Below are 23,121 nucleotides of genomic sequence, written 5' to 3' on the forward strand. Positions count from 1 at the left end.
TGTATCAGATGATCTCAAAAGCATTCAAAATTCTGAAAATTATCAACACAGTTCAAAAATACCATTTTAGAAGGAGCTCTAATAAAATAGTCCTAAACATAGCCAACTTAGTTAAAAGGAATACTTTAGAAACATTTTTAAATATTTTTTTACCTGATCAAGGTGAGGTTGTGTTGCTGGCACATGTTGAAGTTTTTTCTGCAAACTAGGAACAACTGATTATAAATTCACAGATCCATACACTTCTGATTTAACTTTATACATTACTAAGCAACACAAAGCTAAATAAGAAAGAGATTTTCCATAATTGAATCTATTCCACAGTTCCAATTTTACATTTTGTTCACATATTCTAATAGAGAAAACCTAGAAGACTAAGTTTAAAAATTTCTTGCAAATGCACACACATTCATATACATACATATACGTACAACAAAGAGAAAAACTACTCTTTTAGCAACATTATTTTGTGTAGTTCAATATGTCAACAGATTTTCTTTATAATTCCAATAGGTCTTACACAGGAGTAGAAAAATATATATAACCATTTCAACATTGCTCAGTTTCTTAACTCCCCCCACACTTCCTAATACAAAAACACTGGCACCTAACAAAAGAAGAGTAAATTTTACTTTATCAGTGTTTTTCCTTGAACATATGTACTTATTTAGAAAATAGTATCCATAAATATTAATCTTGTATGTAGTCAGTTACTGGCTGAGAAAAAACAGAAAGTCAGAATCTTAAAAATGCATTGTTCTGATACGAAAAGAGCAAAATCAATATGGCATAACAAATTACAACCATAACAACTGTAGCGTACATTTAGACACTGATGGGGATAAGATGGGAGACAGAAAGGGACTTAAAACCTTGCAGATGTTTTGCCTTGAAGAACAGTGAGGGGTAAATTAGTAACAGCGAGTTTGGGAAAGAGAAAGGGCTTGTAGGAACTGTTGGAGGGAATGAGTCTCATTGGGGGGTCATAGTAGGGAGAGTGTCAAATTAAATCCTTCCCAGCTGGTTGCTGAGGAACAGAGTCTCCCGTTTAGCAGCTAAGCACCAAAAAAAGTTATGCAAAGGCCTTATCTATAGTGGTGGGATCACATTAAATAGCAACATTTTTAAGTGTCACTAAAGCATTATAACTGCTCTTAATCAAGTGTAGAATATTCATTCTACTTAAGTAAATCTTTGAAAAATCATATGCTTTTTCCGTATGTTCAATATTTAATGTTTTTGGACAATGACTGCCCAAATTTTCATATGCAAGCAAAAAGTCAAAAATCTAAGAATGAACATTTACGTTTAGTTCCTACTAAGTCTCAGGATTTTATGCCCTTAAATTTGCTATCATACAAATAAAAAAAAAGTTTAATTTAGTTTAGTGGACAAGCATAAGCATATGCTACCAAAACCTTAAATTCATGAATCAGAATCCCTATTTTACACATTAACTTGTAATCTTGAAACAATTTTAGTCTCTACACTAATGAAGTGTATAAATCTAAAATAGTTTTATGTTTTATAAACCATTATGTTCTGTAAAAAAACAATAATTTTGTTAGTGTCACAGTAAGATGGAACTAGCAACATTTCTATTTTTCCAAGTAAAAATACAGAATGATATAAAGAACTGGAAGCTTTGATGAAAGTATCTTTATTACAGCAAATTATAGCAAAAGACTTAAGTAAAAAAGAAAAACAAAAATTAAGACACTAAATACCAAAGTGGGAAATATTTTCATATTATAACTCTTATTTTAGGAATAAAATACTAAAGGATATAATACATGAAGGAAAAAAACAAAGATTTCAACAAAGAAATATTTTAGTGTTTTACACATTAAATGGCAACCAACTTGCAAGCTCTTAGACCTAACCAAGATAAATTAAAGCAAGTTTCCACATAGCACTGTTTCATTGTTTCCCTTGTAAAAATATTTAAATGTATCACAGGATTTATAACCATCAAAACCACCTACAGCCTCAAATAAATTAATATAGCTCCAAGCCAATTGTGGAGGATGAGAGAAAGGGAGCATGGCTAACTGGTGAAACAGCATTAAATACTCAGATGAAATGTACTGGAGCCTTGAAGTAAAAAGAAGAAAAGGATCAGCAAGATAAAGGTTAGGATGGGCTAGACTTCTCATCCTTGCAGAAATGGGTAGCAAAAGACAAAGGCTCTCATATGCCTAGACTTAGATGACAGCCTCAGCCAATCTATCTCCCTAGAAAAGACAGCACTAAAAAGGGAAAAAAGAACATTTTAAAATAACCAAACCAAGTTTATGCTTAGGGCCATATTCATTTAACGGGGTGAAAGCGTTTCATTTCAGAATTAGAAGTACAAAGGCTTTGCATGAAAAAACTTAGTATAATTCTGAATGATTTTCGTACTACACAATCATTATCAAGCATAAATGACACTGGGTACCTGAAGTTGACATGAGGGAAAATGGTTCAGGGTGCTGAAAGGAGATTTCACAACTGTGTACAGGAGTGGACTGAAAAGATATAACTATTTCTACTACAATTTTCTTTGACCTTATATAAGAATCTTTTTAAAAAACAAATCGCTCATATGTAATTCAGGTATACTAAACTTGCTGCCTTCCCATTAACTGGGACTAGAAAGGCAAATGTTAATTTCTTCCAGGTACCCTGGAAGTATCTTTGTAATTTCAACTTGTTATTCATTTGCTCTAAAAAGGTACTGCTCCAACACCAGAGGCTACAGGTGAAATAAATAGTTCTCAACTGAAGACTTGGCTCCTATTATAGAATGACTCTGTCACTTACAAATTCACTCTGAGATTAAGTTTCCAAAATGCGAAGGAGGAGATAACCGCCCTGTCTATCCCATACCTCTAGGTGCTGAAATAATCTCAAATAATTTTTTTAATAAACTAAATGTGAATTTAAACTCTCCAATTTACAACATAAGAGAGGTCAAATAAAACACTATCATGCCCTATTCTTGCAAGTTACTTTAGATGCTATTTTTGAAATGTGAACAATACTAAAGACTGAGGAGGAAAATATCAGTTGAAAATAGAATTAATTTTTAAAGGCATAGCTAAGGCAAAATTAGAATTATATATATGAATGGGAATTAGAAGTCTCAAGTATAGAACCACTCACCATGCTAACCCTTAAGCAAAACTGCTTCAACAATTTAAAATACCCAGAGAGGTGTCCATTTTCATGAGTTTGTATGGACATATATCAAACTTGAAAAGATACTTATTGCAGCATTATTTTTAAGAGCCAAGATGTGGAAACAAACTAAATTTCCACCGACAGATAAATGGATAAAGTAAACATGGTATATACACAACATGGAATATTATCCAGCCTTAAAAAAGGAAACCCTGATATAAAGTATAAAATTTCAGTTACATAAGATTAGTAAGTTCTAGAAATCTGCTGTCTGTACATCATAATGCCTATAGTTAAAAATACTGTATTGTACACTTAAAAATTTAAAAGAGTAGATCTCATGTTAAATATTCTTACCACAATTAAAAGATCCCCCAACAAGAAAGAAAAAATTGATCCATCATTAATGGGAAGAGAGTTACTTGTGTGAACACACTAAGCTAAAATTGTCTACATATTTCATGCATTTTCCCACAGAAAGAATATTATACATAGTGGTTGGTATAAAATATTAGCGATTAGTCTCTAAAGTTAACTATCATTTATACTATAATTTCTATAGAAAAATGCATTATGATTTCCAAACAACCAATTAACAAACTTTCAAGAACATAACTAACAATGGTCTTGTATGTATGCCAAAGGAATGGACAGTAAGCTTAAATTAAGGGTGCAATTGTGTAAATCATTCCCATAACTGTGGAATAAAAGGTACATTACAAGTGACAAAATAGAGAAGACATACCTTATTCCAGACAGACTGTCAAAAGCATGAAGATCTAATACATTAGACAGATCAACTCTAAAAGAAAACCAATGTGAACAGTTGGAAATTCTGTAAAATACATCCAATTAATCAAGAATATTCTTGACTCAAAACTTTTTATACATAAAATTTGTAAGTATAAGATCAAGGCAAAAAATTACGTAGTTATTGCTTCAACGAGCTCTAGTGGTTTTTGTTGTTTGCTTTTAACTTTTAATTATCTTTTCAATCATGAAATTTATGAGCTTTTCAAATACACTTTTATAACAACCACAACAACAACAAAAAAAAAACAGCTAAAAAACCAAAACGTTTCCAAGCAGCTCATTACCGTGTTTTCCCAAAAATAAGACCTACCCATAAAATAAGCCCTAGCAGGATTTCTAAGCATTTGTGCAATATAAGCCCTCGCCCTAAATAAGCCCTAGTGACGGGTGTGGCTACACAGCACATTTGCACAACCCATGCATTTCCTCAAGGAGCAGTAAAGAAGACCAGCAGCCCTTCTCATCTGCCCCATGAGAGCTCTATTGCGACATGAGAGACTGGGGCCAATGGTTCTAAAGGAAATAGAGTCGTAAGAAATTAGGATGGAATTCGGGGTTTGGAAAGTTATGATGATGTTCCAGAAGAAGACGACTTAACTATATTTCAATAAATGTAGATTGTTGTACCGTACTTAAAAAAAAATAACACATCCCCTGAAAATAAGCCCTAGTGTGTCTTCTTGAGGAAAAATAAATATAAGACCCTGTCTTATTTTCGGGGAAACACGGTACTTAAAAGATGAAACAAAAGAAATGACAAATGGAAATAAGTTAGTAGTATTGGTGGATTCAAATATCTCTGGAATTTTTGTATTTCTTTTACTCTCTCTCTCTCTCATGATATTATATGTAATATAAAAATATAAGGAGTCAAACCAATGTATAAATATTAAGTCACTCTAAGACCTTTATCAGCATGTAGTTTGATTTCATTCATTCAGCATGGGGTTGCATATAGAAAGAAACTTCTCAGAGCTCTCTTTGAACAGACATTATTTCCATCAGAATTACTTAGTGATAATTAAACCTTACTAGGAATGCAACAATTCAAATCAAATGAGAATAGCATATCATAACCAGCATTGGGTTTGGTTTAAACACATACAAGTAATGATTGAGTTCTAATTTTAACATAAGCCCATAAAATAGCACAGGACAGTCATTTCTCCATATTTAAAGCTAAAATTGAGGAATGCTCAAAGAAAACAACAAAAGTATAATTAAGTTTCAAAATTAGACTCCAGGAGCTTTTTAAATTTATTAAATTTTCTTACAAGGGAAAAAAAAACTTCATTTTTCAGATTCAATATATTTTTTTAATGCACAACCATGTAAGATAAAATATCTCCTTTAACATGGGACTGACCAGCTGTGCCTGCTTTGTTCATTCTCAGCAGTCCACCACATACTCATATTGTGGCAACAATACTCTGTTGGATTATGGACGCTTATCTTGGCACAAGACAGACAAATTCCCATCTTATTAAAAGAAGAATACTCCAAAGTTCTATGTTATTAGACTGTACCAACACTTCAAATTCTGAACATCCTAGATGTGCAGAATTGGAAAAATGATCAAGCAAAGAAGTAAATACCCCATGAAGAAATTCTTGAATATCAATTTACACTAAGAGGCCAAACTTTTAACATTAAACATATTTCCTTTTTCTCTCACTCTCACCATGGAGCAAATATTTATATTGACAGGTTCATAAATAAATAAAGTTTCTTCCCAAGTTTATCATCTTCACCTAAGTAAATAGCTTAGAGTTTAATAACATTTATTCAGGCCAATTTGGGGAATATCAAATTCAGTTTTGAAACACAAGCTTCTAAATGAACTACTGTTTCACTATAACAGTGTCCTTGAGAATACATGTCATTTACAGATAATTCTACTTTATACCCAGATTCTTTTGATATTTCCAAAACAGAGAGGGTCAATAATAGATCTGTATGACAAATTACACTCTGTAGAGAATAAAATATCAATGTCTTTCACCAAATTCTCAATGGAGAATAAAAGAGAAAAAGTCTAAGCTATCAGATATGAACTATCCCCAAATCTAGTACCACCATGAAAAATAAATTCTTCATTCATTCAAGGCATATTACCAGAAAACTAATTTCCATGGCATCAAATATATTTAACTTTCTCCTTTGGAGATAAAAACATAAAATCTTTTCCAAAACATTAAAATAGAAAAAAATAATAATAAAGAGACCATTACTATATTTTTAAAACTGAATATGTGAGTGAAGTAATGAAAAGGAAGAAGAAAAAACTTCAAAAGCTCATTTTTCTCCTACTTTCTTGAACTATCTCTGCCATGAGCATCTAATCTTTTCCCTGTGAAGAGCTACTTTCAATTTTATGTCAAAAGATTGTTTAAGTAGCCTAAGACCAGGGACAGGGGAATGAAAAGGATGAGGGTTTAAGCTCTCCAAGGTGGGGATGGGACCACAGCTTCTACTCTAGGGATATTGCCTAATAGTCTCCTTTTCAAACTCCAATGAGTCTCACAAACAGAGTACACCAGCCAATCCCAGATCTACGAATTGTAGAAACTGTCCAATACCTCAGTCCTGAGCTCTAGAACGAAATTTCCTAATGCCTTATCCATTGCTTAAATCCTTAACATGCAATGAAATGCCTAGGAGCCAGCAGAATGTTCAATAAATGGTTTGTTGAATTGATTAACTTATTATTGACCAACTGGGTATTGGTTTTCCTCTGTTCAGTTCACTTAAATTTCTAAATTAAGAAAAAATCTAGAGAAGATAAACATCCTCTTCTACTCTTTCACTGCTACTTCTGAAGTCTATGTGGTCCACTAGAATTTCATTTGCCTCTAAATCAACTTAAGTGTTACCAATAAGACAATGCCACACACTATTTTTATTCCCTAATCTTAAATACTCAAGGTGAGCCTTTTTCTACACATGCTTATAGCAGTTTTTACTACTGTCAGCACTTAACCACAAAATACTAAAAGGATTAAAATTAATAATAATAAAAAAACAAAACTTCTATCACAGTGATTTCAACTATTTTGCTAAGAAGTGAATACTTAGTTTCTAAACAGAGAAGCTCAAGTTGCTATGCCTCAAAGAATTTGGGGGAATTTTTATAGCAGTACAATTCACAATTACAAAGATGTAGAAACAACCGAAGTGCCCATCAATACATGAGTGGATTGATAAAATGTGGTATATGTATACATGCAGTCCTATTCAGCTAAAAGAAACAACAGTGATATAGCACCTCTTATGTTTTCCTGGCTAAAGCTGGACCCATTCTATTAAGTGAAGTATCCCAAGAATGGAAAAATAAGTACCACATGTACTCACTAGCAAATTGGTATTAACAGATCAACCCTTAAGTGGACATATAGAAATAACATCTATCGGGTGTTGGGCAGGTGGAGGGGAGGGGATAGGTATATACATACATAATGAGTGTGATGCACACCAACTGGGGGATAGACATACTTGAAGCTCTGACTCGAGGAGGGAGGGGGGCAAGGGCAATATATGTAACCTTAACATTTGTACCCCCATAATATGCTGAAAAAATTAAAAAAAAAAAAAATTCATGACTCAGTAGTTAGAATTCTACTGTGGATGTCTGATCATCACTGAAAAGGATTCTAATGCAACTTCAGTTTTCATAGCAAGGAAGTATTATTTCAGAAAGACCTTAGATTGTCAAATGCACTAGCAAACACCACATACTGAAGAAACAGAAGAAAGAAGATTTTATTCGTGCATTCATTCATCCATTTGAAATAACAAAAATCACTGCATGTTTACTGTTCTATAATGTAATAGAGCAAACATTAAAAATGTTAGAAATGTCAAACTAAATTATTACATGATAAACTAATCAATATAAAGCCTTTATGCAGAATATGGGTATTTCCAAAATGAAAACAAAAGAAGAAAATTGATTTAAGATGTTTGTAAATATGAACTGAATAAATGCTATTATGACAGAACCACAGCTATTTATGGATATGATTTTTAAAAGCTTCTTTAAATACTATACAGTTGTCCGCATGTCAGTTTGTAAAGAGAAAAATTAAGGAGAAAGGAAATGTAGACATAAGAAGAAGAAACTGAGGAATGGTTCATGGTATGAGTCAGATTATCAGAGATTTTCTACAATGGAATTTGAAATGCAGGGAACACATTTGGTGTATGCTTGTAGAGGACTTAAACTGAGGGCATTCTTCTGCTACCTCTGCCAGCAGATGAGTGGCTCCTGAGAATGCATACCAAATTAATTCCCCAGCTGTTCACATGCATATAAGCAGCTGCTGCTGTTACTGCCTAACACTTATGGCAGTCTGTCAGCACCTCTAATCTCTGCCATAGCAGACAAGCCACTCAGCTAAGGCCTCTACTGTACTTTCAAAGAAAGAATCTCTCAACTCGGGACTGGGTGGCACTAGATTGCCAGCTGCAGGCCTCAGAGTTGCTGGCTGCATGTTGCTGGGTCTATCAGCTGCTGAGCCGTTCTCGCCAAAAATGAGCTAAATAAAGTACCCCCATAGAGAAATTTTCTGAAATCATGACAGCATTCAATGGAAAACAGAGTTCAATCTACACAAATACATTTCACAGATGTTTTGAGAGTACATCTATTTTATAAAGTAATGTACATCTATATACACAGAACAAAAGAGAGAAAAACCTAAAGGAAATGAAAATCAAAATTTAATTAAAAAATTTATCAGGAACCTAAAGGTAAAGATTCCATGTATTTTTAAATGACATTTTTTGGTCACTATGAAACACTAAGATGGTTTTAAAAATATTACAAAGCCATATAAATACCTCAAATTAAGATAACATTCTTCCGTATATTTTTCAGATTTCTGGATTGAGTTACCTTTTTGAGTGGTTTAAAGTCTTCTGTGTTCTTCTTTATTAAGCAAAAGCACAGTTACATAGTGTTATCATGACTCTGTAGTCTTAGTTGTTAAAAGTGGTAAATGTATTAACTAAATATGCCAAACTAATTTATAAAGAGCATTTCAAACAACATGTTTGGGTCCCACTTTTTTAAATATATGTTTTAGAATCAAACATATTTATCAATTATTTAGTCTTCATTAATAACTAAAATTACTTGTTGCTAGTATTAGTAATAGCTTTTTAAAAGTACCTTGATCTCTGTGTTTCCAAAATTTTTCCTAGTCCATTTATTGATCTGAAATTTAAAAAGAACAAGAAAAGGTAAAAAAAACTATAAATATTAGCTTTTTTTAAAAGCACACAAAACATTTATTTCTAAAACAGGAAGTAAGCATACACAAATATATCTGGAACTAGAAAAAAATAAAAATAGAAAAACAAAACTTACTTTTTTATAGTTTAAATATTCTTTTCCTTCAAACCATAAATCAGGTATATTCCACTCATGCATTAAGAAACCATGATATGCAAAAATCTACTGCAGAACTGACAGATTAGGGACTACTGTGTGATTTATAAAAAGACATTCCACTTTAGAAAAAAATGATTCATAAATAGCCAGTAATTCTAGTGTTCTTAAAATGAGTAGACACTCAAAATTTTAATTGAAAGCCAATTTTTCCCCAGACATTGTGGAAATGACTATACACACAATAGAAATAAAAACCTGGTTGTAAGTGGCTTTGACCCAGCTTGTCCCCAATATCCATAGTCACTCTAAGTCACATATCCCGGGTTCCCTTATAGAATAACCCCTTCAGTTCCCTAACTAGGATCTCTATTCATTATGCCTGTCCTCCCTCTTCTTATACTAAAATAATGGAATATGGCTCCCTTTATATGGCACCAAAGAGTACTTATTAAATCCTTTTCAACATACTGTATATTGCATCTGTTTATCTTTATATCATCAATTCCATTGTCTTTAGGGTTACTTTAGGGTTAGGCCCAAGATGCCTGCTACTTGTTCCAGCTTGTTCTCATGGGTAAGGCTTCCCACATGCAATGATTCTGAGGCCAGTTTCTCCACTGTCTCTTTCAACCATTTTACAAAATTCTTTTTTTTTTTGAGACAGAGTCTCACTTTGTTGCCCAGGCTAGAGTGAGTGCCGTGGCATCAGCCTAGCTCACGGCAACCTCAATTTCCTGGGCTCAAGCGATCCTACTGCCTCAGCCTCCCGAGTAGCTGGGACTACAGGCATGTGCCACCATGCCCGGCTAATTTTTTGTATATATATTTTTAGTTGGTCAATTAATTTCTTTCTATTTTAGTAGAGACGGGGTCTTGCTCAGGCTGGTTTCAAACTCCTGACCTCAAGCAATCCGCCCGCCTCGGCCTCCCAGAGTGCTAGGATTACAGGCGTGAGCCACCACGCCCAGCACAAAATCCTTTATCTTCTCTTCAGAATATATTCTGCAATCTGATGGCTATTTCCTCTCAAACATGTTTACCTTCTTTCAATGCCCCAAATTTGATTCTGAGTCACTCACAAGTCTGGCATAAATTGAGGATAAAAGTCAAAAGGGTCTGTAATTTATCAAATTGCTTCTTCCAAATTCTTTTCTGATACTGTTAACAAACTGGCTAATAATCAATATTGCTAGTGTCAGTAATTCAGCTTAGATAGTCAATATGGGGATATAAAAGCCAAATAATAATAATCACTCCTTTTAAACCAAAAATGTTTGCTAATTAGAGTATGTTTTTCTAGCAATCACAATAGTGTACAAGATTTTTAAAAAAGAAACAAAATTAAAAGACATAATCTCCATTCACCACTTTCTAGACTTTTCAAAAATATCAGCTATCTTTCTCTTTCTTTCATTTTTATTCTCTGTAACATAAATTTACTAAGAAGAAATCTACATTATAATAATAACAGCTAACAGAGCACTACTATGTGTCAGACACCGTGCAAAGTTTGCCAACATTGTCTCACGTAATACTCAAAGCAAACTTATAAGTATTATTCCTGTTTTACAGTTGAGGCTTTAAAAGGTTTAAAAGGTTAAATACGTTTCCTAAGAACACAGTGGGAAACAGACCAAGGATTAGAACCCAAGCAGATTCCAAGGTCCATGATCTTCAACACTATGCAACACTACCTGCCCTCCACATGAAGATATTAACATAATTTTTATAGTAAAGTTAAAGAACATTAGTATTAAGATCAAATATGCAGAAAAAGTATGAATTTCTTTCTTCCAAAATCATTAATTAGTACAAACAATCCCTTAATTAGTCTTGCCTTTTATTGATTCAATTTATAACATATACTAACTGGCATGACAGATTCAAAATCTGATATCATCAGCAAAAGTTATAAATGCTAAGAATGGTAAATTTTGAGCCACCATGCGCAAAGCATTGTACACATTAAAGATGACCAATAATAAAAGCTACTGAATGTCTCTCTATACATGTCATTTATTAGTTCAGGTCTTACAAAATAATTCAAAAAAAAGTCCCTGAACTCTAACCTTGTTTGAAAAATACACCTTTGTTTTCAAAAGGAATGGGAGTCTCCAGAACAGTCCGCAAAATGCTAAATCATTTAAAACATATCTGAGTATCAGTCATACTGTCCTAATCAGCCTTGGCCATGGACACTGAAGACATCAAAGCAAGTTGGAAGACAAGGCATAATTGACAGTTAAGGAAGACAAAGTCAATGAGGGTTCAGGGAAAAGTGAGACCACCTGTGAAGTCAGATAGACTTTACAGAGGAAGGAGAAAGGAAGGGGAAAGAAAGAGAAAACAGGCTTTACAGAATGGATAAAATTGCTTTAAAAACAAAAACAAAAAAAAACAAAGATGAAGAAGGAATTCAGCGATTGGCAGAGTGAGAACACATTGTAAGTAAAGAAGAAGAGATCTGGCAAGACACATTCATGGGAAACTGACCATCCTGGGTAAAGTTAGGTAGGCTTGACATTAGGAAAGAGTCAAAGACAAGACAGGAAAAGGAGGTTGGAGTCAGAGGACCCTGAATATCAGTCTACAGATTTTGAACTATATTCTGCAAGCCAAGGGGATTAATTTTATATATTGCTATTTACATAGTAGTCAATTAGTCAACAACACAAGTGATTCCCTAATGGCCCATGAAGTAGGTCAACTTTGAACCATAAGTTTCTACAGGGCAAACAGTCATGATAAAAATATTTTGTATAGTACACTTTGGATTTGCAGGCACTTAATAAACATATAATTTTGTACCTAATGGTTGTTTTTAATTCGTTTAAATCCTCTTCTGGAACCAAGTCTGTTTTATTGATGAGAATGATATCTGCCAAAGCAATTTGCCTAAAATAGCAGACAAAGAACAGATGTCAAAAGAAAAATGTTAAGAAATTAAAAGTAAATAGAAACATCTCATTCAGACCAATATATTGGTTAAGAACTATATGGTAACCATAGTAGTGATTCAGTTTACTCCTAATCTACTTATTCTTCAGACAGTATAGATGAATTATATTCATCACTATATAAATTTAGATTTCCTATAATTTATTCAAAAAGTATTTACTAAGTTCTCTTACTTGCTACTCTGAAACTACAAAGAAAGCCTCAAAAAGTTTATAATCAAAAGGATGATTTTTAACTCATAATTTTCTTTGTAAAGAAAAGCACAAAATTCAGATATCTAATATGGTAGGAATAAGGACAGGCTATTTAGTAAAATATTTCTTATAATATTTATCATATTTTTCAAAGAAACACAGAGAACATTAAACACTATATTAGTTTAAAAACTACACTTCAGAAGATGTATTAGGATCTTGCACAAATATCTTCTTCACTATGACTATATTGTATATTATCTCCATAAAATGGATATGCAGAAATACAAGTTAAAGAATCCATTGACAGAATGTTAGTAACAAAATAGATTATTAAAATTATTCTATTTTCTACTAACAGGAGTAGTAGAGCTGGGAATTCTTTCAATCTTCTTCAATTCTTCAGAAAATTTTAATCACTGGACTATCTGTTTCTAATCCTAGTCTTTTGCTATATCTCAAAGAACATAACTAAATTTTCAAAACTAAATTAACTTTAATTCACTGAAAAAGCAGATGTCAACAATATATACACCACAATATAATGTTTAAGCAAATTTTATATGAATAAAGACAATGTACAATATCTCAAAATATAAACCGTTGCAATCTTTAAATTGGAGGAATTCTATGTTTAATCTGCTTTTGGCTTTTACAACATTTTGCTATTTTCTATTTGACTTATTTACATTTCCTATAATCCCACATTTTCATGAGGAAAAAAGTTACCCAAACATTTAAGTTCGTGCTAAATTTAATTATAATTATATACCAAATGCAGTGTTTAGGTAGGATAACAAAACAACAAAGTACCATACTCCGAAATAATACAGAATCAACTGCTTGCTTTGAGTCTTTATGATTTATGTCTGGATGATCCTTAGCAAACCCCAAGGGGTCTCCCTCTTAAATCCAGAAGCATATTTAGTGACTGCCATCTATCCCAAAACCATTATCCCATTGGCAAGAATATGCTCAGGGTAGGCAAATTAAATATTTATAAGTATAAAGACAAGTCAATTAGGAATATAAAGGCATTTAAATTTAAAAATGTTTAAATGCCAAGTTAAATTTATTTCCATATTTGTTGCTCTATTATTCTGAGTAATAGTGAACACTGAAATCAAATGAAATGCTGTTAAAGAAGCCAACTATTTTTTATAATCTTCAATCCCAAATAAACTGTATGAAAAGAAAATATTTGTAAATGTTATATTTTCTAAGTTCCTCACAAAGAACTCAACTCCTGCGTTCAGCACTCACTTTATGCTACAGTAAAAATGGTTGTAAGTAAAATTTTACTTATTAGACCATTATAAATAGATAGCGATAACTCAACTGTGGGAGAAAAAATAAAATAAATGTCCTTGACTATGTTTTTATATTTCTTAGCTTGTTTATGGTTTTCATATAAATGATTGTCTCTAATTAGCCAGCAATCAATATATACTTTAAATAAGAATACCTAGTAGCTTCATTGATAAGGCCATCAGGTTTTTCTTCCATTAAATGCTAAACAAAAACAAAGTTTGAAAAAAGTTACTGTGATATAATATAAAATCTAATGGCAACACAAAGGATTTTACATTAGAGACATTTTTCTTGCCTCCAATAAAGACTTTAACAAGTTCAATTACTGAATACACAAATTTAGAACTAACTTTTCTATCTGAAAACATTTTTCTTCCCATTTGTAATATTTTTCTACAGTGAACCAGTGGAATTTTTTGGAGGAAGAAGGGGCTTATGATTTTATACTCCTGTCTTTCTGTTTCTTAAAAGGAAAACCCCTCTTTACATGATACGGTTGGGCAAGATATCTGCTTCTGAATGATCCTATAATATTGAAAACTCTTTTAAAACTCTTAAATATTTTTCAAGATATTATATTGTTGACCTTCTGGAAGCTTTATTTACACACAAATGTGGAGCTATCTGGCTGTGAGTTGGTAAGGCGTTAAAAAGATATGACAGAGAATTAGAGATGCTTTTGAATTTCTGTACCTAAATGGAACTAATAAAATGGGTAGTTCAACAAAAGTAACTCAGTGTTTTGAATGTTCACTTCTCCAAGAGATTAGAAATCTTCACCTCAAAGCTAACTGGGGTAGACTAACATTTTACTAACTGCAAGCAGTTAGAAAGTATCAAATATAAAAATAAGTGAAAATCCTCTGAAATAAAAGCCTGCCAATACGTACAACTCCATTAAGAATATGATATAATCATACATAATTATAGCAGAAGAGATAAATTCCCTACTCTGTGCACATGACAGCTGTACAAACACTAAAAAATAAATGTATACTAACATTTAGTTTCTCTAGATATCAGCGCAACATTTCCCTTACAAGACTTTCTACTTCCCCAAGTCAAACTCTGCAAAAAGTCTCAAACCAATGTCTCCTATTTGAAAGAAGAGTCTCCAATAACACATTCCACCATTTGGTCATTAAGTCAAATGACATTCATTTATAAAATAAAAACAAAATGGAAACTTTGGCATTTTATTCTACCTGTATAGACAAATGAAAGAAAAAATCTGCAAAAACATATTTTTCAAAATATTTTACATTATATATATTATACACACACACCCCTTCAAAAGATTCCTCATCTGTGCTTAGAGACTGTGGCTTTTGCTTATATATCTAAGACAAAAATAATTTTGGTACTAATTAATACAATATATTCAAAATGTTAAGGTTCAAACCCCCAACTTAGCCTACCATAAAAAACAAGGAGGGGGGAAGGGGGAGTGTAAGAAGTTGGTCAAAGAGTACAAAGTTTCACTTATGCAGGATAAATAAGTTACTGAGAGCTGATTATAGCATGGTGACTATAGTTACTACCATATTAAATACTTGCAAAGAGCATAAATCTTAAATGTTCTCACCACAACCCTCCCAAAAATGGTAATTATGTGAGGTGACATATTTGTTTCACAACATATACTGATATCAAAAGTTCACATTGTATACCTTAAATATATATAATTTTTATTTGTCAATTATACCTCAATAAAACTGGGAGGGTAGAAACAAAGGAACTCATTGAAATAACACCACTGTAGACATGACTTCTAAAGGGCTATAGGGTGTCCTGTTCTGCAGAAATAAACAAGCCAGACCAAAAATAATAATAATAATAAAAGAAAAGAAAAGAAAGAAAAGAAAAAACTGTCTTAAAACTGTCTGTAAAAGAACACTGTTGTTGACCAAAGTGGAAATAAATCTAGGGTCAAAGATGTCAGTTGTCATTTAAATAAAGCAGCAGCAGCAGCAGCAGCAGCAACCAGCAACTATTTCTTTCAAATGGTTTGGTTATGGTCCTAACACTATTTTAGTTTTAAAACAATTATTGCATAATGTCAGTCTATTTATTTTTCTGGTCTTTTCCAAGCTAAACTGTTTTCTGGCTGAACTGTTTCAACAGCCTGTGCAATATAACAGAAGACCCAAAAAGAAACCTCTCACTTGACCTTTTCTGGGAAACTTCATTCATTGATTCTATTGCATTAAATGCTGTCACATTTGTAGAACTGAAAAGAACAACGTCAGTAGCCTAGGTGTCAAGTCCTGAGAATAGAGAGCTGTCATTTTAAGTTGTCCAATTCTTTGCCCATGATTAAAAAATGAATATTTCAGATCAATGGGTGACAATCCCATTAGAGTGATAGCCCATGATATCAATTACCACTTCAGTTTCAATTTGGCTGGCTGGCCACAGGGTACCATTTCTCAGCTTTACTTGTGATGGGCTGGCTCTGTGAAGCATGACACCCTTAAATTGCTGCCCATTATCCAAGTGTCATTACTTGTACTGCCTCAGAATTCTCTGAATCACAAGCAGCTACTGAGGTCAAGCTTTGCAACCAGAGGAATTGGACAAGTTGGCAAATTCTTTATATAAAGGCAAAGTTATTTATTTGGCATCCGACTTAGAAAATCTAAAGTTTCCATTATCCTGACAGTATGTCAGTTTTGTGTAGGTATATTGATTTAATAATTTAAGAGGTTTTATCAAGGTGGCAGGAGGTTAAACGTTTACTGTGTTTGCATTATTCAGAATGTTGCTTTGTTTTTTTGGCCCCTATAATGCTGATAATAGATCCCATTTAACTTCTCTCCATACCCAACTATATATATAACATTATTCCTATAATCATAAAACACATAAAGAGTTTGACTTTTGGCATGACACTTTAAATCTATCAAACAAATAAAAACAAATAAAATTCTTAGCAGCTATCTATCCCATAGGTATATAAAATTTGGTAATAAATTTATAGAGATAGACTAAAACAAACCTATAACAAACATCCAAAATGAATAATTTGGGGTGTTTTTTTGCCACCTCTATAAACATTTTGCTAGAAATGATTTCAGAACGATCCAAATTTTTCTGAGTAAAATTATAATACTATATGTGAGACCTTTCTTTCATTGTTAATACTATTCATAAATTTAGATTTTAAACTTAAAAAGAGGAATTATTTTCCAAACTTTTCAGTAGGGTACTCTATCCCTGAGGGAAGTGAAGGACCAGTAAAAGGGTCCTGGCAGCTATTTGACAAGCCTGACATGTCTCCCTGCTGCATAATTTCATTGAGGATTTGGAAGAAAAACTTTCAAAAATTAACAAGTTTAGATATATTATGGGCTAGAAAGCAAAACTGACACAAATTTTTAAACACTGTATTTAAACTTCTAAGAAATTATTACTTTGGGCCCTATCCATATCCCCAGACTGGGACGGTGGTGGGAGGTGAGGCAGAGGATACTTTCATTCTCTGTTGCCTTTAGTGATACTTTACCTGGGAAGTTGAGAAGCACTATTTTACTTTATGCAACAGCATGTTTTTAAAGATCTTACTAAATGCATTTTATAAGTTGAACCCCATTTAAATGCATTTGAAGACCTTAGAAGTTAACAAAAACATTCACGGCAGGATGCCTTTTAATGGAGGGTTTCTCCTCACTAATTCTATGTTGTTACAAATCCTGACAAATCCTTCAAAATAAAGTGGTATTTATTAAAAACCTATTTTCAATATGTATTTAATATATAGTTCTCATATGCTTTATTAAGCTCAATTTCCTCTAACAAACAGAAAAACTTACCAATACTGGGGCTGAATCCTAATGAGGAGTTACAGGTACTCAAACTTTATCCTGACCCTATATCCTTATTACAAAATATAATTCCAAATTTTATCACTACATTAAACCTGAGTAATTTATAAAAGAAATATTTAATTTAAAAACACAAAATAATAATTAAAACAAAAATTTCATCTATTGTCCAGGATAATAGATGAAAAAGGCTTTTGTTAAAGAAAATGTCAAACACACTTAAATATAGAAAATATGATACAATGAACCCTCATATTCCCAGCTTTTAACAAACAATCAGCAACTCATAGCAATGTTTTAACTTACTTTCAGTCCATATTTTGAATCTACAACAGTTATGATACCTACAAAGGAATAAACAATTTAATCACCTTTTTTAAAAAGTATGTTTATTAATATTGTTCAACCATATTTGAGAATAAAAATTAAAATTAATCTACTACCTCAGTTCACAAAGACTACTCAATAAAACAAAGTATTGTTTTTTTCTCTTACCAACACTGCAATTAAATTCAACTCCAGTAATAAGTCAATTCATTTCAAATATGTGCTTAGTACCTAGTACTGTTTGTTTAAAGTACTAAAGATAAAAATTAAATTTTAAAAACTAAATAAGAAAATGAGATTTCCCTGGCATTTATAAAGCTTACAAAAAAAAATAAAAAGCTTACAATCCCAAATACAAGATAAATTTCATAAAATAAGGTAAAATGTGATAAATTACACAAGCAGGTTATTTCTAGTTCATTTTCACATAATCAAAATCAAAACTTAACATTTAAATTATTGCTTAACAAATAAGACATCTTAAGATATCTTCTAATGTCTCTCACCAAACCTAACTCACAAAAATGCTTTATACAATATATACCTAAGCTTCCAATCAGTTTAGCAATCTCTGAATATATGCTAAATAATTTTTCGAAGGATGACAGCAGAACCAGTTTAATTATGCCTAAGCAATTCAACCAGCTACATGCCACATATATTAGAGCCCAACGAGGGGGCCCAGCTTCAATGATTCTTTCACCCCTTAGTCTATGAAAGACTAGTTTTAAAAAGGGGAAAGAGAGAGGAGGGAGGAAAAGAGAGAGGAAACATCATTGCTCAATTAAGAAAGTTCCCAATATTAATATGTCTTAAATGAAGACATATAGTTTATAAATTTATAAATAAGACTGCCCAAAAGTTTTAGGGTAAATAAAGGGAGGATGTGCTTAATTCTTATCTTCAAGGGAAAATGAAAGCAGACATATGAATCTCACATTGCCTGGATAACATTATCCTCAGCAGGTAAATCAAACAACAGAGGATATAGGAAATTTACACAGCATTTTCAAGGGAAAACTTCAGTGGAAGCACTAAATTGGGAGTTGTGATTAAGACCCAACATCCAGTTCTACCACTGTCTGGGGGCTTTTGAATCTATATGAACAAAAACTTACTTCATCACCAAACTAAACAAGTTTGAAAACAACAATGCAAAGAATTAAAATACAGTAGGAATGAAGTAATAATAAAAATTTACTTAAAAACAAAATTGTTTTACTTACCATCAAGATAAATATCACTCCCTAATTCAGCATCAACCCAAAAGATAGAGGCCACAGCACCTGAAAATATATAATTTTCATCATATAACAACATTCCTTCAAACTGAGAAACATGATTCTATCCATAGTTTAATCTGTCCCAATGAAATTGGCAGGTAAGCACATACATAAATTAAATCTGGGTTTCCAATCTTCTTATGGGAATTATAGTGATAGAACCATTTACTGTTTATACCCATTTCTACCCTTCTCCCTACTTCCTCAAAAAAGGACCAACTCTTACCATGTATGAACAAAACATCATGTTTCTACCAATGCCATAATAATTTACCAGCAGATATTATCAAATAATTTTGAGAGTATGACTGTATGCACAAACTTATTTTTATTTTCTCATCTCTTGAACATGATAATCACTCAGGTCACAAATGATGAATTCTCCCTTTAGAGGAAAAGCATAACATAGATAATTCCGAAATCATTTATCAAAAAAAATTAGTTATAATTTTTGTAGAAGAAAAAGTAGTAAAATTATACACTCTATGCCATTACTAATTAATCTTCAGACTATTTAGTACTGGTATAAAATTTGGGTCTCAGGAAAAATTATTTCTAAATAAGAAATTAAAACTTGTTTTTGACAGAAACTGGTTTAGTACCAAACCACACACCCTGATTAGTATGCTACAACGCAAGAAAAAGAAAACTGACAGCAAGTAAAGTATTTGATTTTTCAAAGCATCACAGGCCCAGTTAGTGACAGGACTGTCTAAAAGAATGAGCATGGGGAAAAACAAGGATAACTGAACTCATTCCAATGTTGAAAGCTGTCCACCTACCCTGACAAGATGTGGTCCCCCAAGCATCATTCTGTGTCAACAATAAAATACCTGTCAGCTGTTTACAGTGATTACTCATGCAAGATATAGCAAGGGCCACAAGATCTAATGGTTTCCTGATACCTATTGATTTTTCCCCAAAAACTTAATAGTTTTCCAATTTGACTGAAATAGGATTTGTGAGTAACTGGAGCTGAATCAATGTCCATCCTTTTCAAGGAAATTACTTTACCATGACAATTATTTAGCTTAGACCTGGAGAGTGTCAGTCTCCTAAATGGGAAACAACTGAATTGCCAATATGAGTTTTGTTCACTTTCTTGGCTAAAAACATGATTTTAATTAATGAGGGGGAGGGAAGTAAATCTACCGTATCATTACTCCAAACAATAATTCACTAAAAAAACTATTAATTTATTCACTCAGTAAAATACCTAACATCATACATAAATCATTTTATAATTTTTAAAAACTCATTGATTTCTATGCAGATAAATAGCTTGTCTACCATTAACATTTACCCACTAAGTTGAACTGTAAGAGTGTATTAAAGCTTTTACTCTAAATCTGAAGTTTACCTTTGATACAATAATTGCCAGACTATACAAGAAAGAACTATTTCAAATTTGGATATAGGTGCTTAACAAGTGGAGTGAAGATGAGTAGAATGAAGTTAATCAGTGGTCTCAAATCAGTGTGCTATTTCTCCCCAAGGGTACACTTGGCAAAGTTTGAAGATATTTTTCATTGTCTCAACTAGGAGGATGTTACCAGCATCTAGTGGGTAGAAGCCAGGGATGCTGTTAAACATCCTACAATGCACAGGGCAACCCCGGCAACAAATAATTACTCAACCCCAAATGTCATTTATGCCAAGATTGACAAACCCTGAGCTAGATTATAGACTCTCTTTTCTTTAAAACCTAATAAAACAAACAAAAAAAAGAAAAATAAATGAAAAATAAAATATTTAAAAACAAAAAAAAGCCAAAATTGTGTCAGCAGCAGCCATACAACCACCTGCCATAAATTTTGAAGAGTGATAGTCAAAATAAGAAACAAAGCTCTATGTGACTATGGTCTTTCCTAACTCTACCCTCAGGTTAGGCTAGAGTTAGGAAATATGGGTTTGTAGGGAAATAGTTTACAAAATCCTGATACTTATCAGAAACACCTCAACAAATGTCAAGAAGTAGAGCTGAAGGAAGAATAAACAATGCAGAGAAAAGACAATAAAAAAAGTCAAGACTAAAAGTATCTATTTCCACCTTTGGGGAGACAGAGTCACTTCCAAGGCTTCAGATCAAAGTGAAGCAAGAAGTCTAAAGTGCAATAATAACCTCACATGAGGTATAGAATGCATACTCTTAAGCAGTTGGAGCAAACTCAAGAGGAGAATACTTCGTGTTTCAAGGGAGCAGAGCCTAAAAGACACATTGCCCCATCTGGCTCTCTTAGTCACCCCTCTTCCCATAGCTTCCCCTTCCCAGCCAACAGCAATACCCAGCTTTCAAACTGGGGCTCAGGAGAAAAACAAGTTTGGGTAAGATAAGTAGGGTATTAAAAAGAATTCTTCATCAATATCACATCTTCCCATTCTATGTAAATAGAAGTGCTCTGTGCCCGCCAGATCAAGAACAACATACATGCACACGTACAACAGCAGAGAAAAACACAAAGGAAGATAAAAGGCAGGAAGAAAAAAAAAACTGAAGAAATGAATAGGGCATACAAATGGCAAAGAACCCATTCTGGAAGGGACATAATCCAAGAAACTGAAGAAAATTCTCAAGAGATTAGAACATTCACAAAGTCTTCCTGATATGATAAAAGGAGAAAACACTGGACAAGGAAAAACAGCCAATCAAAAAACCACTAGATTATGGAGCAGCAAATGCAAAATTCTGAGGGGAAAAAAATTGTGATTCAGAAATTTTATACTACCTAAGTACTCCTTCAAGTATAGAAACAAAAGGCAACTATTCTCAAGCAATAAAGAATGAAGTATGCAAGAATTCATATAATGCAGGACCTATAACTTGAATAGATTACCTGATGATGAAATTCAGTCAGTCAAAAGATGGATTAACTCAGGAATGGAGAAGCCCTAGCACTGGTAATGAGCACTAAAAACATTTAAATATAGAACTAAAGAAATTATGACAAAATGTAAATCCTAGAAACCTTGATGACATAACAAAGAATACACTGAACCAAAACCAGGAGATTGTAAGAGCATTAATTTTATGCTAGGAAATCAATAGATACTCCTCAAAAAATTGAAACATAGTTTAAAAAATAACTTGTCTAAGGATAATTAGGGTGATGATAAAATAAGGTAAAAAAAGCAAAAATTAAAAATTAAAAATAACTTGTCTACTTTATGTTCTTTGAAATCTTTTTTGTTAATTCATATCTCTTGCAGTAAAGAAGCATTTATCTGATATTCAGCAATTTCTTCACTTACCATTTTCTCTTTCTTCTGATAGATTCAAGTAAACTAAATTAATAATTATTAAACATAGAACAAAGAATGTGAATCCATCTTTATAAAATTATTTCTGTATATTTAGACAGCTTTCAAAAGTGCAAAGAGGTTTCCCGAACTTATACAAGTATAGGCATACCTCGTTTTATTGCACTTCACTTTACTGCACTTTGCAGAGAATGCATTTTTCATAAATTAAAGGTTTGTGGCAACTCTGTGTTAAGCAACTCTATCAGCACCATTTTTCCAACACCATATGCTCACTTTGTGTCTCTGTACATTTTGGTAATTCTCACATTATTTCAAACTTGTTCATTGATTATTTTATCTGCTGTGATCTTTGATGTTACTATTATAATTGTTTTAGGATGCCATGAAGTGTGCCAATATAAGACGGCAAACTTAATCTATAAATGTGTGCATTCTGACTGCTCCACCAACTGCCTGTTCCCATTTCTCACCCTGTCTTCTGGCCTCCCTATTCCCTGAAACACAACAATATTAAAATTAGGCCAATTAATAATCCTACAATGGCCTCTAAATGTTCAAGTGAAAGGAAGAATTGCACGTCTCTCACTTTAAAT

At 32.6% G+C, this 23,121-nt stretch overlaps 1 protein-coding gene across 2 annotated transcripts in view; it reads right to left on the reverse strand.

The window, feature by feature from the left end:
• The window catches only part of LOC105856589 (zinc-regulated GTPase metalloprotein activator 1C), a 44,204-nt gene that overhangs the window by 6,206 nt on the left and 14,877 nt on the right, over positions 1 to 23,121 (reverse strand). For both annotated transcript variants that reach the window (XM_020289298.2, XM_076008649.1), the window contains 7 exons: positions 19,211 to 19,270; positions 17,964 to 18,001; positions 13,988 to 14,034; positions 12,179 to 12,265; positions 9,149 to 9,193; positions 3,911 to 3,967; positions 154 to 205 (listed from right to left, as the gene is read on the reverse strand). In XM_020289298.2, the coding sequence (XP_020144887.2) occupies positions 154 to 205; positions 3,911 to 3,967; positions 9,149 to 9,193; positions 12,179 to 12,265; positions 13,988 to 14,034; positions 17,964 to 18,001; positions 19,211 to 19,270 (386 nt within the window). The remainder of the gene's footprint in view (positions 1 to 153; positions 206 to 3,910; positions 3,968 to 9,148; positions 9,194 to 12,178; positions 12,266 to 13,987; positions 14,035 to 17,963; positions 18,002 to 19,210; positions 19,271 to 23,121) is intronic.

Source organism: Microcebus murinus, chromosome 12, assembly GCF_040939455.1.
Source record: "Microcebus murinus isolate Inina chromosome 12, M.murinus_Inina_mat1.0, whole genome shotgun sequence".
In the NCBI taxonomy this organism is placed as follows: Eukaryota; Metazoa; Chordata; class Mammalia; order Primates; family Cheirogaleidae; genus Microcebus; species Microcebus murinus.